We start from the raw sequence: 16195 nt of genomic DNA, 5'->3' as shown, positions 1-16195 counted from the left end.
AGAGACGGATATTTTAGAGATCCAAATAATCATAATAAAGATTATTGTATTTGATAAAACAACAAACCCAATACTAATTAACAAGTGTACGCAGTGTCAGGTTTAGTGTTTGAAACAAGCGGTAGTCAGACAGAGTGGTTCAGTCTTTGTCCTGGCTTGCTGCCAGACGACTGGACCGTGTCGTGATGGACCGCGGTGTCAGACTCTGCTGCTTTGTTTTTCTTCTCTGCCAGCACAAGCTCTCTTTGACAATCCTTTCATACTTTTCCTGTCTGTACAACAGAAAATTATGCTAAAACATATTCCTCTCATTGAAGGCAATTATTGGCTCTGTCTTTGTCATGAAACATCTTCTACTTGTTTTCAGATCTTTCTCTGTTTTAGAAGATCACCCTTTATTATGAGCAGACAGTAGCAGAAAGCAGTGACAAGAATTTAGATCAGTTATCTGTTAATCTCTCAATGTCAATCACAAAAATAAAAAAGTAATAAATGAAAATATTCAACAAAATGTGTTATTAGAACATGTGAAATATTGTTTGCATACGTAATGCATGGTTAAAAATAGTTTTTAAGCCAAACTATTTTTTGTGTGTGCATGTTAAGCAGTGAATTAAAAAAAGAGTCTGATCTAACCTATGCTTCTCTTGGTTAATTTAGTCAATCATTTTTTTTGTTTTTGTTTGTTACAGATAATGATTACTCTGATCTGTTTGATGTTTTTTTTACTCAAGACATTGGACAACATTTAAACAGAATAGTAATTGCATTAAATGACTGGTTGAGGGTTTAACTATACATCCAGTTCATAAGTGGAGATGATACCAGATATTTGGGGTTTAAGAATGAGACAAGACCGCCCTATATTTGGGAAAACTAATAATGGCCCTTTTTTGTTTTCACAAATAAAACATTTACAAATTGCATTTTTCAAAACTATGCAATACTTCTCTTTAAAAGCTGTGTTCCCAGGCTCCTTCAGGATTGGTGTTGTGGAATGGTTACTCAACCAGCACAGTTTGGTTCACAGTTCAGGTCTTACGTTATCTAACATCTGTATTTCATTAAAATGATTTCATTAAAATGATTACAGCATTTTAATTAACAGGCTCCACGATATTTTCAGTATATCCAGCTGTAAAGTAGTTTTGTTCAAACCTTTCTGGCAGAATCTACAGTGTTTGTGTCAAATAGATCATGTCTGAGACCAGACGCCTTGCATGTGGAGGTACCACAGAGTGTAGTTCTTGACCCTTTTAAGGAACTAGTCATTTCATATGATCTTCTGCTAGGACTTGGCCTTCCTCTCTTGTAACTCTAATGCAGCCTATTTGTTTTTCTTCACATGACTCAAATATTTTGCTAGCAGATTTTTCATCTCAGTTGTCAGTCATAGAACCTCAGTATATCTGGTTGTTTTTGTTTCTGTCAATCGTCAACCAGGGGTTAAAACGTTTTGTGAAATAAATCCAACTCTCAATATTTATTGATGTTTTGAATTTCAATTCAATTCAGTTTTATTTATATAGCGCCGATTCACAACACATGTTGTCTCAAGGCACTTCACAAAAGTCAGGTACATACTGTACATTTCAATTAATCCTAATCATTGAACAATGCAATCAGATTCAGTTATTTATTCAAATTGGATAAAACGTTTTTCTATCTAAGGAAACCCAGCAGATTGCATCCAGTCAGTGACTTGCAGCATTCCCTCCTCCCAGATGAGCATGTAGAGACAGTGGACAGTCACTGGCGTTGACTTTGCAGCAATCCCTCATACTGAGCATGCATGTAGAGACAGTTGAATCAAAGTGTCATATTCAGAATCACTCATTTAATTCCACTTTTCATTGAACACATTTAGCCTTCTTATCTGTGGATTTGTTTTGTTTTTACATTGGTAGGAATGCAAGCCAGTGTTACAGGACCGATGAACTTAAAACAAATAAGAGTTTCCAAAAAGAAAAACAGAATAGGTAAATACTCAACTGGATATAATCACTTTATAGACATTACTCCCTGTATTACATATACAGAGCTACATGTATACTCTTCTCAGGGGAGCTCCTTTCTACAAAAAATAGCTCCCATTTCTTTTCTGCAATATGTTTGTGGCCAGTGACCCCAACCTAGTTGGATGAAGACTCATTGTCCGTACGCAGTTGATATCTATCTTCCTCTTGTTGAGTTCACATCTCCTACATGCCCACAAGATATCTGTCCACTTAGAGCATGCACTGCTGTCATTAATGGACAGCAAATCAACAGCTGTGAAGGGCAGAAATTTATTTTATAAAAGTATAATGTCTCAATAAAATATTAACACTAACAATAGAGTAGTTGGTATGACTAGAAAAGCAATATGTAAATTCAGTCTATTCAAAAACAGCAAAACATAAAACAACCATGAGAAAGCACCTTTAAATAAAAGATTTTGGCAAACATGCACTAGAGCACTAATAAAACGGCTGGCCTTTCAGTCACTGTTTGCTAGTTGTTTGTCTTTAGCTTTGTGAAGCTATTGTAAAGTTCTCTGATTTGCTTTATGTGTTTCAGAAACCACCCGTGGTTTTGCTTCTTCACACTTTATCAGACAATGAGGGAGATTGGAGCATCCTTCCTCTTCTGCCTTAGTAAGTATCATTGTTCAGAGTTCATGTTTACGTGAAAACCACATTTTTACCGACACCACTGTATCTTATTTTAAAAAATGTAACCTTTTATGACTGTTTGTTTACTAAGTTTGTTGAAAAGCCCCACAGTAATTGTGACTGATGGCTTCACATTATGATCAATTCCTTTTTAATTTGTTTGTGGGTTTGAAAATAGGCCAATTAGTCCAGTTAATCATCAGTGCTAACAGCATGATAAAACTTTCTCCATCCTTTATAAGAATCTAGCAACTTCTGTAATTCTCACCCATAACAAAGATGCAGAACTTGGAAGTTTAAAGTAAGATCACACCATTGTTCAGCCTGTCTGTGGAAGCTTAGTTGCCTTTTTTACTTTATTTTCTCTTGGATAAAACTCTGTGACTGCCTTGATCTGATTTGGGTGAGAGGGAGCCCCAGTTGGATTGTCTCTCTGGTTTTTGTCTGTTTGCGTAGTGCATGTCACTGCTCTGTTGATCATTATTTTATTATTCAGCTCTAGCTTTGATTAGCCTGTTTTTTTGTGTGTTTTTTCTTCAGCCTGTCCCAGTCTTTTGAGAAAAACTCATCCTGGATTGTATTTCTTGAAGAGGAAACAAATGTGAAGATGGTTCATCTTTTTCAAGTCCTGGCAAAATTTCACAAGGATAAGGTGAATTTAATTTAATTTAATTTTACAAAACATGAAATCCCTCAGTTCTTCATTTAATCATTTTATTTGATCATCACTACAATTAAGAGATATAGTGCCTTGCAAAAGTATTTGTAAAATAAGAGGTATATGGATACACAACCTATGATTCTATCGATTCATGCAAGCTACAGGATAAAAAAAAAGAATATGACAGGATCCTATTGACCCCTTTATCACGATGCACTTTGATTCAGTTTTTTGAGTAAACAGTTTGTTGCAATCTGATGTGATGCAATTTGGTTTGAATTAAAGTGACAAAATTAATCCAAGAAATTGTACTATGAAACTGAGTCTACCTTATTAATCAACTTACACATTTTCTGTGTGTGTGTGTGTATATATATATATATACAGGTCCTTCTCAAAAAATTAGCATATTGTGATAAAGTTCATTATTTTCTATAATGTCATGATGAAAATTTAACATTCATATATTTTAGATTCATTGCACACTAACTGAAATATTTCAGGTCTTTTATTGTCTTAATACGGATGATTTTGGCATACAGCTCATGAAAACCCAAAATTCCTATCTCACAAAATTAGCATATTATTAAAAGGGTCTCTAAACGAGCTATGAACCTAATCATCTGAATCAACGAGTTAACTCTAAACACTTGCAAAAGATTCCTGAGGCCTTTAAAACTCCCAGCCTGGTTCATCACTCAAAACCCCAATCATGGGTAAGACTGCCGACCTGACTGCTGTCCAGAAGGCCACTATTGACACCCTCAAGCAAGAGGGTAAGACACAGAAAGAAATTTCTGAACGAATAGGCTGTTCCCAGAGTGCTGTATCAAGGCACCTCAGTGGGAAGTCTGTGGGAAGGAAAAAGTGTGGCAGAAAACGCTGCACAGTGAGAAGAGGTGACCGGACCCTGAGGAAGATTGTGGAGAAGGGCCAATTCCAGACCTTGGGGGACCTGCGGAAGCAGTGGACTGAGTATGGAGTAGAAACATCCAGAGCCACCGTGCACAGGCGTGTGCAGGAAATGGGCTACAGGTGCCGCATTCCCCAGACCTGGGCTACAGAGAAGCAGCACTGGACTGTTGCTCAGTGGTCCAAAGTACTTTTTTCGGATGAAAGCAAATTCTGCATGTCATTCGGAAATCAATGTGCCAGAGTCTGGAGGAAGACTGGGGAGAAGGAAATGCCAAAATGCCAGAAGTCCAGTGTCAAGTACCCACAGTCAGTGATGGTCTGGGGTGCCGTGTCAGCTGCTGGTGTTGGTCCACTGTGTTTTATCAAGGGCAGGGTCAATGCAGCTAGCTATCAGGAGATTTTGGAGCACTTCATGCTTCCATCTGCTGAAAAGCTTTATGAAGATGAAGATTTCATTTTTCAGCACGACCTGGCACCTGCTCACAGTGCCAAAACCACTGGTAAATGGTTTACTGACCATGGTATCACTGTGCTCAATTGGCCTGCCAACTCTCCTGACCTGAACCCCATAGAGAATCTGTGGGATATTGTGAAGAGAACGTTGAGAGACTCAAGACCAAACACTCTGGATGAGCTAAAGGCCGCTATCAAAGCATCCTGGGCCTCCATAAGACCTCAGCAGTGCCACAGGCTGATTGCCTTCATGCCACGCCGCATTGAAGCAGTCATTTCTGCCAAAGGATTCCCGACCAAGTATTGAGTGCATAACTGTACATGATTATTTGAAGGTTGACGTTGTTTGTATTAAAAACACTCTTCTTTTATTGGTCGGATGAAATATGCTAATTTTGTGAGATAGGAATTTTGGGTTTTCATGAGCTGTATGCCAAAATAATCCATATTAAGACAATAAAAGACCTGAAATATTTCAGTTAGTGTGCAATGAATCTAAAATATATGAATGTTACATTTTCATCATTACATTATAGAAAATAATGAACTTTATCACAATATGCTAATTTTTTGAGAAGGACCTGTATATATATATATATATATATATATATATATATATATATATATATACATATATATGTATATACATATATATGTGTATATATATGTATGGTTGGGGTCATCAGACAGGCGTCGCAGCTCACCCGTGATTATAAAACCCGCGGAAACCAAACTTTTATTGCCATTTACAGTGTGTCTCACGGGAAGCTCGTAGGCTTTTCCTCCACACGGCCATTCCCAGAATAGCTTGAAAGCTGGAAATCTGTCTGATATAAGAAGGTCAGAAGATTCATAACAGATCGAAAACCCCGCCGATACTCTGGTTCAGGTCAAAACCCACAGAGGTGTTGCCAAGGAGCTAAGCTTTCCTCCTTGTTGATTCCATCGACATCAACGGTTCCTCATATTTTCCCTGTTCTGGACGGAGGAGAAGCTGTCTGTTTTGAGTGTTCATGGACTCGTGATGCTCCAGCCCCTCTCCACCTCGTTTTTTTCTTCAGACCTACAATCCATCCTCACACCGGTGAAGAGAAGAAATCAACGTCAGAGTAATTTCGTTCTTTTTATATTAAATCAGATAGGTGCATTTAGAGGTCTGGGCAGGGTGAGGCATAGTTTAAGGTGATTTAGAATCACCAGTAGTTAATCCACGGTATTAACTTTTTGCATGCAATAATGATTGAAGTATTTTATGCTGAGCTGTTTCAATTGCTGTACAAGTGTAGCTTGATCGTGGAGGGCGGATGCGATCAGCAAGGTGCATGTTTATGTTTTTGTCCAGCTGATCCCAAATCCGCCAGGAGTTATAGTTGGACATTTAAACGTTTTCCATTCAAAGCAGCTGCGGTCTGGGCCTCGTGGCCTAACCACTCCTTTGTCCCAGCTTTATTACTGGAGTTTTTCCACTAAGTTTCCGCCTCAGAGTTTTATGACCCTTTGTTCGAGATTTGGGGTAATCAGCTGTGAGTGGCTAAGGGCGCAGCCCACCATTCTACCAGCTGATCGCCACATCAGCGCACCGGGAGGGCTTCACTTTCCAAGTAAACCCAACTTGCACATTTTGTCCATAAAACTGGTTTGATATTCATAGACACTCAATGCACATATGTTTTGTTTTGTTATTTGTAAGGTAATCATTTTACTCTTTTTGTAGAATAGTGCTTAATAGTTAGGTGAAGTTTTTTGGACCAGAATAGCATTTATATCAGAGCTATATGGTTTCAATAAATGTTCACATATATAAAGAGAAGCGTTTGTGTTTATTTTGTGCAAGAGTGATTTATCTGTGAAAATAAGGTGTAAGTTCCCCCACCGATCAGTGGAGCAGCTGATTAAACAGTGACATTTAGCGTGGTTTTGGTTAATAATTATCAACTACTAATGATATTTAACTAATTGTAATTATTAAGAGCTTCGACCCCATAATCACAACACCAGAGGACATGATTTCTGATTTCTATTCGTAAACAATGAATTTTGTTAAGAAAATTATTTTTCTGAATTATGATTTTTAATTATAATGTTTGATATATTCATTCATTAATAATCATAATATACAATACTGTGTGAAAGTTTTAGGCAGGTATGAAAAAATGCTGTAAACAAAGAATGCTTTCAAAAATGATGTTTATTTTTATCAATTTACAAAATGCTACGTGAGCGAACTCAAACATACAGCCAAAGTCATTAAGAACTATATTCAGCGTAAAGAAGAAAAAGACTTACCGGAAATGATGCTATGGCCCCCGCAGAGCCCTGATCTAAACATCATGGAGTGTGCCTGGGATTACATGAAGAGACAGAAGGGTGTGAGAAAGCTTACATCCACAGAAGATCTGCGGTTAGTTCTCCGAGATCTTTGAAACAACCTACCAGCCGAGTTCCTTCAAAAACTGTGTGCAAGTCTACCTAGAAGAATTGATGCTGTTTTGAAGGGAAAGGGCGGCCACACCAAATGTTGATTTGATTTAGATTTCTCTTTTCTTCATTCACTGCATTTTGTTGATTGATCAGAATAAATGAGTAACACTTCAATTTTTGAAAGCATTCTTTGTTTACAGCAACATCACACCTGCCTAAAACACAGTACTGCGTGTGTATATACAGTACATACCAAAAGTTTGGACACACCTTCTCATTCAAAGAGTTGTCTTTATTTTCATGACTATTAATATTGTAGCTTCACACTGAAGGCATCACAACTATGAATTAACACATGTGGAATTATATACTGAACAAAAAAGTGTGAAACAATTGAAAATATGTCTTATATTCTAGGTTCTTCAAAGTAGCCACCTTTTGCTTTGATTACTGCTCCGCACACTCTTGGCATTCTGTTGATGAGCTTCAAGAGGTAGTCACCTGAAATGGTTTTCCAACAGTCTTGAAGGAGTTCCAAGAGATGCCTAGCACTTGTTGGCCCTTTTGCCTTCACTCTGCGGTCCAGCTCACCCCAAACCATCTCGATTGGGTTCAGGTCCGGTGACTGTGGAGGCCAGGTCATCTGGCGCAGCACCCCATCACTTTCCTTCTTGGTCAAATAGCCCTTACACAGCCTGGAGGTGTGTTTGGGGTCATTGTCCTGTTGAAAAATAAATGATGGTCCAACTAAACGCAAACCGGATGGAATAGCATGCCGCTGCAAGATGCTGTGGTAGCCACGCTGGTTCAGTATGCCTTCAATTTTGAATAAATCCCCAACAGTGTCACCAGCAAAGCACCCCCACACCATCACACCTCCTCCTCCATGCTTCACGGTGGGAACCAGGCATGTAGAGTCCATCCGTTCACCTCTTCTGCGCCGCACAAAGACACGGTGGTTGGAACCAAAGATCTCAAACTTGGACTCATCAGACCACAGCACAAATTTCCACTGGTCTAATGTCCATTCCTTGTGTTCTTTAGCCCAAACAAGTCTCTTCTGCTTGTTGCCTGTCCTCAGCAGTGGTTTCCTAGCAGCTATTTTACCATGAAGGCCTGATTCACACAGTCTCCTCTTAACAGTTGTTCTAGAGATGTGTCTGCTGCTAGAACTCTGTGTGGCATTGACCTGTTCTCTGATCTGAGCTGCTGTTAACCTGCGATTTCTGAGGCTGGTGACTCGGATGAACTTATCGTCCGCAGCAGAGGTGACTCTTGGTCTTCCGTTCCTGGGGCGGTCCTCATGTGAGCCAGTTTCTTTGTAGCGCTTGATGGTTTTTGCGACTGCACTTGGGGACACTTTAAGAGTTTTCCCAATTGTTCGAACTGACTGACCTTCATTTCTTAAAGTAATGATGGCCACTCGTTTTTCTTTACTTAGCTGCTTTTTTCTTGCCATAATACTAATTCTAACAGTCTATTCAGTAGGACTATCAACTGTGTACTGTATCCACCTCCTGCACAACACAACTGATGGTCCCAACCCCATTTATAAGGCTTGAAATTCCACTTATTAAACCTGACAGGGCACACCTGTGAAGTGAAAACCATTTCAGGTGGCAACCTCTTGAAGCTCATCAACAGAATGCCAAGAGTGTGCGGAGCAGTAATCAAAGCAAAAGGTGGCTACTTTGAAGAGCCTAGAATATAAGACATATTTTCAGTTGTTCCACAGTCTAAAATGTACACCACTATGTAACATCTTGGGCATCATGAGGCTCGGTAGACGTTTAGTGTTATTTTTTTGTGCCGTACAAACCTGGCCAACAAACTTAGTATGTTGGCCAGAAATTGAAAATGTTTGGTCTCATCTGACCAGAACACTCTTCCACATGCTTGTTTTATCCTCTTCATGGACTGTGGCAAATTGCAGCAATTGATTTCTTCTTACCCCTCTTTAAAAAGGGTGGGAAAAATATTTTTTTTATACTGCACAACTAATAGTTGTTTGATCAACAGAATATTGCACTTGAGCTGTGGACCTCTGCAGCTCCTTCAAAGTTGCCATGAGCCTCTTGGAAAAACAATAAAATAGATTTGTGGTTGTTACATTACGAAATGTAAGCAAATTCACTGGGTGTCAATACTTTTTCACCCACTTTACTATATAGTCATGGGACTATATGGTAGCAGTTTGGCTGTAGTTCTTCTGTATCTGTCAAAGTCCTCTAAACTCCTTCAGCTTACAGCATCAACCCTTCAGTTAAATCTTTTAGACTTAATTTAAACTCTTAATTAAAGCTTGTCTTAAAAAACAATCTATCTATACAGCCTATTATGGTTGCCAGATAATAAATATGGAATTGATGCTGCAAAAAAGACATAAACAGATGCTGTAATTAAATATCCTTTTCCCCATCATTAAACGGCTCATTTTTCGATTTTTTAAATTAATCCAAATAACCGGGACAGATTTGTGTTTGAGCTGTACCAAGATCTGTAACAAGAACATAATGTTCTAATTACACTTTGATGTTAAGCCAGCAGGATTTAATAATCACTCATTTCCATCAGCAAATGCATAGGTTAGCAGTGCTCTGCTCTTTTACTGCCTTGTATAAAACCTGCATGGTGTTTTAATTCAAGGAAAATATGGTTTTAAATATTGCATGCATATTAACAGCTTCCTCCTGAGGAGGAGGGAAGACAAAGTACAACATCCTGACGACTTGATTTATTACAAAATGCCCTTCAGCTAAAATATTCTCTCTCAAGTGTTACCAGCTCAGTGTGGTCAGTGTTAGTTTGAGGTGAAGATGGCAAATCAAGTTTTCACTTAATTTAGGAGGTAAGGCATTCTCACAAGAAAAGAACAAATTTCAGACAAACCAGTTTTAACAACAGTTGTAATATTTGCCATATATTAATTTAGAACTTTATCATTATGTAATTTCATCAGAAATTAAATGGACAAGTTTAGTTTAGAAAAGTGTGAAATTCTCACAGAAAAAATATGTAGGACCCGTTAGATTATTGTGCAGACAGATCAGATGCAACACAGTGAGCCTACTTTGTGTGAAAAAATATATGTTTTACTCTATTTTTACCCAGACATAAGCTGATCATTCAACATAATTTTAATGTAGTCATATATTTAGCACAAGTGAAAGGGACTTTACATTACTCAATCTTATTATTACACTAATTGCTAGAAAAGAATGACAGGTCAGCATGAAATCACTGTTTTGTGGTATTAGTAATGGTTACCGCCAAAGCAAAGAGAGCAGCCCCGCTTTGTATTAAAATGACATCACATGTGAGGAAACTGCTGCCTAGAATATCACATCTAGAAGAACAGATTTCCAGATCAACAACTTCAATTTTTTCTGAAGAGTGAGCTAGAGTGAGCAGAATGGTGTTGCCACCAGTGCAGACCTTGAAAATCACTGGTACAGTAAGGCAACGATTTTGGGAGAGTCGGCTTGTGCCAAGAATGATGACGAAGATTCAAATTCCGGGTAAAACGTCAAGGTGACACTAGACTTTTACCTGAAGTACAATGACAGGCTAAAACGAGTATTTTTGTTCTGATAAATCCTCCTACTGAATATTTGTCTAATTTTAAAAGTAATTTGTTCATAGACGAAAGAGTTAGCACTGGTATAAGTCTTGAGTTGTGTCAACACTTAACCATACTTCCAATATATGTGTTGGGGTTGATTTAGTGTCCTAGTTAGTGGATTGCTCATAATTCTAGCACGAGCACTTTCATGGCTAAAATATAAAACATTTCCTACAGAAACATTTTACCTACAAGTTCATGGTTATGTGTTTATTTTCCAGCATGTGGTAAGGCACTGTGTCACAATGTAAAAGTAAAAATAAAATTACTCCAAGTTAATAACACTGACATTTTTGACTGTTGGCTGCAGCATTGGTTCATAATTTGTCTGGTCCTGAACCCATTTAAAATCAACTCTCACAAATCAGATGGCAAACAAATTGTGATAAGCCTCCCAAATGGGAGAAGAATGGATCATCATCAGCCAGGATTGGGCCCAAGAGTTGTTATCAAGCTTGCCAGAGCCAAACACAGAAGCGATGAATAAGTTGGGTCAATACTTTTATTATTGAATGTTTTCATAAATTTGGTTTTCTTTCTATGAACAGCCATATAAACTTCTAAGATGTTCTGATTGATCTGGTGTGTGGTAAAAAATACAGAAACCATTAAAAAACCCAACTAAAACATTGACCGTAACTCTACAATGGTACTTTGTAGTTTGCCTTAAGTCCTGTTTGGTGTTTATCTTGTTGTATTTTGTTCTCACCAGCACTGTATCAGCATAAGTTATCTCTCTTGTACTTTAAAAATGTTTGTCATTTCTGTTGATCAGTCCTATATTTTAGCTTTAGAGGAAAAGTATACCATTACTTCATAAAGTATTGCTTTCACACAAATGTTTGTGGGTTTCCCAAAACAAGTGGTTCACCTCAGAGAAATGTTCTCCTAAGTCTATTTCGGGTATTCAGTTGAATGACTTTGGCGAAAGGTTGGAGCTAAGTTGACATTTTGCTCCATGACCTACTTCATTTCATTGAGAGATGTCATGACATTTGCTTGAGAACTAATAAATAAATAAATAAAACATATCTAAAGTTGACAGTACTAACATTTTAAAGATAGAATATTATTGTGCTGAAATGCAGTGCCTGCTAATTTAAATCTATCAAACAAATTGTTTGGCCCTTCATACATTGCTTTTGTCATAAATAATATACACTGCTCAAAAGAATAAAGGGAACACTCAAATAACACATCCTAGATCTGAATGAATGAAATATTCTCATTGAATACTTTGTTCTGTACAAAGTTGAATGAGCTGACAACAAAATCACACAAAAATCATCAATGGAAATCAAATGTATTAACCAATGGAGCCCTGGATTTGGAGTCACACACAAAATTAAAGTGGAAAAACACACTACAGGCTGATCCAACTTTGATGTTATGTCCTTAAAACAAGTCAAAATGAGGCTCAGTATTGTGTGTGGCCTCCATGTGCCTGTATGACCTCCCTACAACGCCTGGGCATGCTCCTGATGAGACGGTGGATGGTCTCCTGAGGGATCTCCTCCCAGACCTGGACTAACGCTTCCACCAACTACTGGACAGCCTGTGGTGCAACATGACGTTGGTGGATGGAGCGAGACATGATGTCCCAGATGTGCTCAGTCGGATTCAGGTCTGGGGAACGGGCGGGCCAGTCCATAGCTTCAATGTCTTCATCTTGCAGGAACTGCTGACACACTCCAGCCACATGAGGCGCCAGCATCTGGTCTCACAAGGGGTCTGAGGATCTCATCTCGGTACCTAATGGCCATCAGGCTACCTCTGGCGAGCACGTGGAGGGCCATGCAGCCCTCCAAAGAAATGCCACCCCACACCATTACTGACCCACTGCCAAACCGGTCATGCTGAAGGATGTTGTAGACAGCAGATTGCTCTCCACAGTGTTTCCAGACTCTGTCACGTCTGTCACATGTGCTCAGTGTGAACCTGGCAAATTTGCCAATCCTGGTGTTCTCTCGTAAATGCCCAGCGTCCTGCACAGGGTTGGGCTGTGAGCACAACCTCCATTTGTGGACGTCGGGCCCTCATACCATCCTCACGGAGTCGGTTTCTAACCGTTTGTGCAGACACATGCACATTTGTGGCCTGCTGGAGGTCATTTTGCAGGGCTCTGGCAGTGCTCCTCCTGTTCCTCCTTGCATAAAGGCGGAGGTAGCGGTCCTGCTGCTGGGTTGTTGCCCTCCTATGGCCTCCTCCATGTCTCCTGGTGTACTGGCCTGTCTCCTGGTAGCGCCTCCAGGTTCTGGACTCTACTCTGACAGACACAGCAAACCTTTCCACAGCTTGCATTGATGTGCCATCCTGGATGAGCTGCACTACCTCAGCCACTTGTGTGGGTTGTAGAGTCCGTTTCATGCTACCACGAGTGTGAAAGCACCACCAACATTCAAAAGTGACCAAACCATCAGCCAGAAGGCATACGTACTGAGAAGTGGTCTGTGGTCCCCACCTGCAGCACCACTCCTTTATTGAGTGTGTCTTGCTAATCGCCAAAGATTTCCCCCTGTTGTCTATTTAATTTGCACAACAGCAGGTGAAATTGATTGTCAATCAGTGTTGCTTCCTAAGTGGACAGTTTGATTTCACAGAAGTTTGATTTACTTGGAGTTATATTGTGTTGTTTAAGTGTTCCCTGTATTTTTCTAAACAGTGTAGTTGGGTTTACAGCATCCCCTTATTAGACCAGAGTGATTTCCATTCTGATGGAATTTAGTTATCGAGAAATGGATAATATTCTAAAGATAATTCTAACTAGAAATGTCAAACATTACACTCAGCAACTTAGCAGCTGCAGTATCTGGCATTTTTTCAAGTTTGTTCCTTCAAAAAGTCAGATTATTTCCCCAGCAAGTAGCAAACCTACTCAGTGGAAATAATTTCAAAGATTCTCTGACAAGCGCAGCGTGAAAGTGGCTTAATTGGGCCAGCAGCCGTAATGTTTCTTTGAAATATCATTGTATGTTAATGGTAAAAAAAAAAAAAAACATGTTTTCACTACTACTGACATGATGAAATGTGTTCCTGAAACTTTATTATCAGGAGTGGTTTCTCGGCAAGCCTCTCCATGATGAGGAGTCGACCATTATCCATCACTATGCCTTTGCAGAGAATCCCTCAGTCTTTAAATATCCAGACTTTGCTGCTGCTTGGGCTTTAAGCATGCCCCTAGTTGTTCGGTAAGTAGTAAATTTCTTTGATTTCACATCAAACAGGAGTCAGTAGACAACATGCTGTGTAATGTGTATTTCATCACAAGATGTGTGGTTTGATTTTTTTTCTTTAGGCTTGCAAACAAAGTGAGGGATGAGCCACTGAAATCTGACTTCACTATTGACCTAAAACATGAGGTAAGAAGATGTTTAAAACTATTTTAGTTTTCAGACTCAACTCTGTACATGCGTACAACTGTATTATCTATTTGTGCAGAAAGAGAAAGGCACGATCCATCTAACCTTGAAGTAAATCTCATTATGTTGGGGAATTGTCACAGTGTGGCTTTGAGTCACTTTTTTTTCTTACCAGAATTCATTCAGGGAAGCATCGTGGGATTTTGTCAAGCAAATATGACATTAGACTTATCAGGCAAAGTCTTCTAAAGGTGGTTCAATTTTAGATGGCATGAGTTATTTCCTGGAGATTAAAGTAATATTTACTGTGCTTTCCTGAGGTATAAAAATAATATATATTTTTTTTGCTTAGAAATAATATTTGCCTGAATTTATGTCTGCAACTGCATTACTTGTTAATATCATTTTAGTTTTTAATGATTTTTTTTGCCCATTCATATTTTTTAAATAGTTTAAGCTCTATCAGATTGAATGGAGAGCATTCATGAATCAGTTTTCATGTCCTGCCAATGATTGTCATTCGATTTTTGTCCAGGTCATTCCAACATATTAACATGCTTTGATCTGAACCATTGTACCACTGGATATTTGTTTAGGGTTGTTGTCCTGAAGGAAATTAAACTTTGCTCACATTCTAACGATTTTTACAGCCTCTAACAGTTTTTTTGCCCAGAAATATCCTGTGTTTAGCTCATTTTACCAACCTTTGCATCTTTCCACAAAGGCCAGATTTGCAGAGTGCTCAACTAATAACTTTCCGGTTTATAAATTCATCCACTTGAGCTGTGGCTGTCTCTAGCTCCTCCAGAGGTGCATTTGGGTATCTGGGCTGCTTCTATAATTAATCCTCTTCCTGCTCTGCCTGTTAATCTAGGTGGAAGGCCATGTCTCGTTAGGTTGGCAGTTGTGCAAATATCTTTCCATTTATGGATGGTGGATTTAACAGTGCCATATTTATTGATACGCTACATGTAACCCTGCTTTAAACTTCTTCACAACTTTATCCAAGATCTGTCTGCTGTGTTATTTAGTCTTCATGATATTATTATGTTCTCTTACATAAAAAAGAAAAAGGAGACTTCTGAAGGCGGTTGTTAGCACTGGATTTGACGTGTTGGTTTTGAAACCATATGATTTTTTCCTTTCCATTTTACAATTATACTTATTATTCAAAGCTACAAATTTAAGAATATATATTAACAAATGGCAAACGTTTTTGTGAAATACACACACAGAAAAAAGATAATGAATAATCACAGCAGAAAATAATAATACAAAAACAAAGAAAAGTACGTGCATCAGGTTCAACGGATTAAAAAACCTGCAGTGATTCAATTTAAAATCATTTTACTGACTCTCTGGAACAAGGCTGTAAATGCATTTAAAAATCAGTTAATAAAAGAAAGAAAGAAAGAAATTATACATTATCTGGATCTTACAATGATGTCACTTAATTTAGAGTTTTCTGTACACTACAGGCCTCAGAGTTGATTGGCTACATTTTGGTCAGTCCACTTTTATTTGTAGTGATCTTTAAAGCTTGATAACCTTCAGCATTTTTTCTTTGTTGTCTAGAAAAAGGCATAAAATTATTTCACAAGCAATTTCAGGCTCTTTATTCTCCTGTGTCTTAGGCATAAACATTTCTGGTTTTTATTTTTACTCAGTAAATTTTCTGTATTTATTTTTGTTGTTAATACAATGCTATTGACTGTAAGACACTACCAAATGTCTTGTTGTTTTTTTGTTTTTTGTTTTTGATGAATAACTAATTAACCCTGTCATTAGCATTTTAACTCAAACAGATCCTTTTTTTTATTTTTAGATTGCTTTGTATATCTGGGACAATGGAAAGGGACCCCATCTCACTGCTGTCACTGAATTGTGCACGGAGCCAGAGGGCTCTCCACATTCTCAGCATTGTGCAACCACTCTAAGCAAAGACCCTCCACTGTGTGTGAGTATCTGCTCTGTGTTCAATAGTCATAAAATCCCAAAAACATAAGAATATTAAATTACCGTCAGACATCAAGATTAGCATACTGTTTGTTACTGGTGGACATTAGATTGTAAAGCTTTGCTTTTATATGCCATTCAGTAGAACACAATG

The 16195-nt window shown here is 38.4% G+C and overlaps 1 protein-coding gene across 1 annotated transcript in view; it reads left to right on the top strand.

The window, feature by feature from the left end:
- Positions 1-16195, top strand: part of b3glcta (beta 3-glucosyltransferase a) — a 152614-nt gene that overhangs the window by 101264 nt on the left and 35155 nt on the right. The window contains exons 5-9 of the mRNA XM_047392711.1: positions 2560-2636; positions 3195-3306; positions 13778-13914; positions 14022-14085; positions 15911-16042. Of these exons, the coding sequence (XP_047248667.1) occupies positions 2560-2636; positions 3195-3306; positions 13778-13914; positions 14022-14085; positions 15911-16042 (522 nt within the window). The remainder of the gene's footprint in view (positions 1-2559; positions 2637-3194; positions 3307-13777; positions 13915-14021; positions 14086-15910; positions 16043-16195) is intronic.

The sequence above is a fragment of the Girardinichthys multiradiatus genome, chromosome 18, assembly GCF_021462225.1.
Source record: "Girardinichthys multiradiatus isolate DD_20200921_A chromosome 18, DD_fGirMul_XY1, whole genome shotgun sequence".
NCBI lineage: Eukaryota > Metazoa > Chordata > Actinopteri > Cyprinodontiformes > Goodeidae > Girardinichthys > Girardinichthys multiradiatus.
Note: the sequence above shows the minus strand (reverse complement) of the source record. Positions and strands in the feature narration are given on the sequence as shown.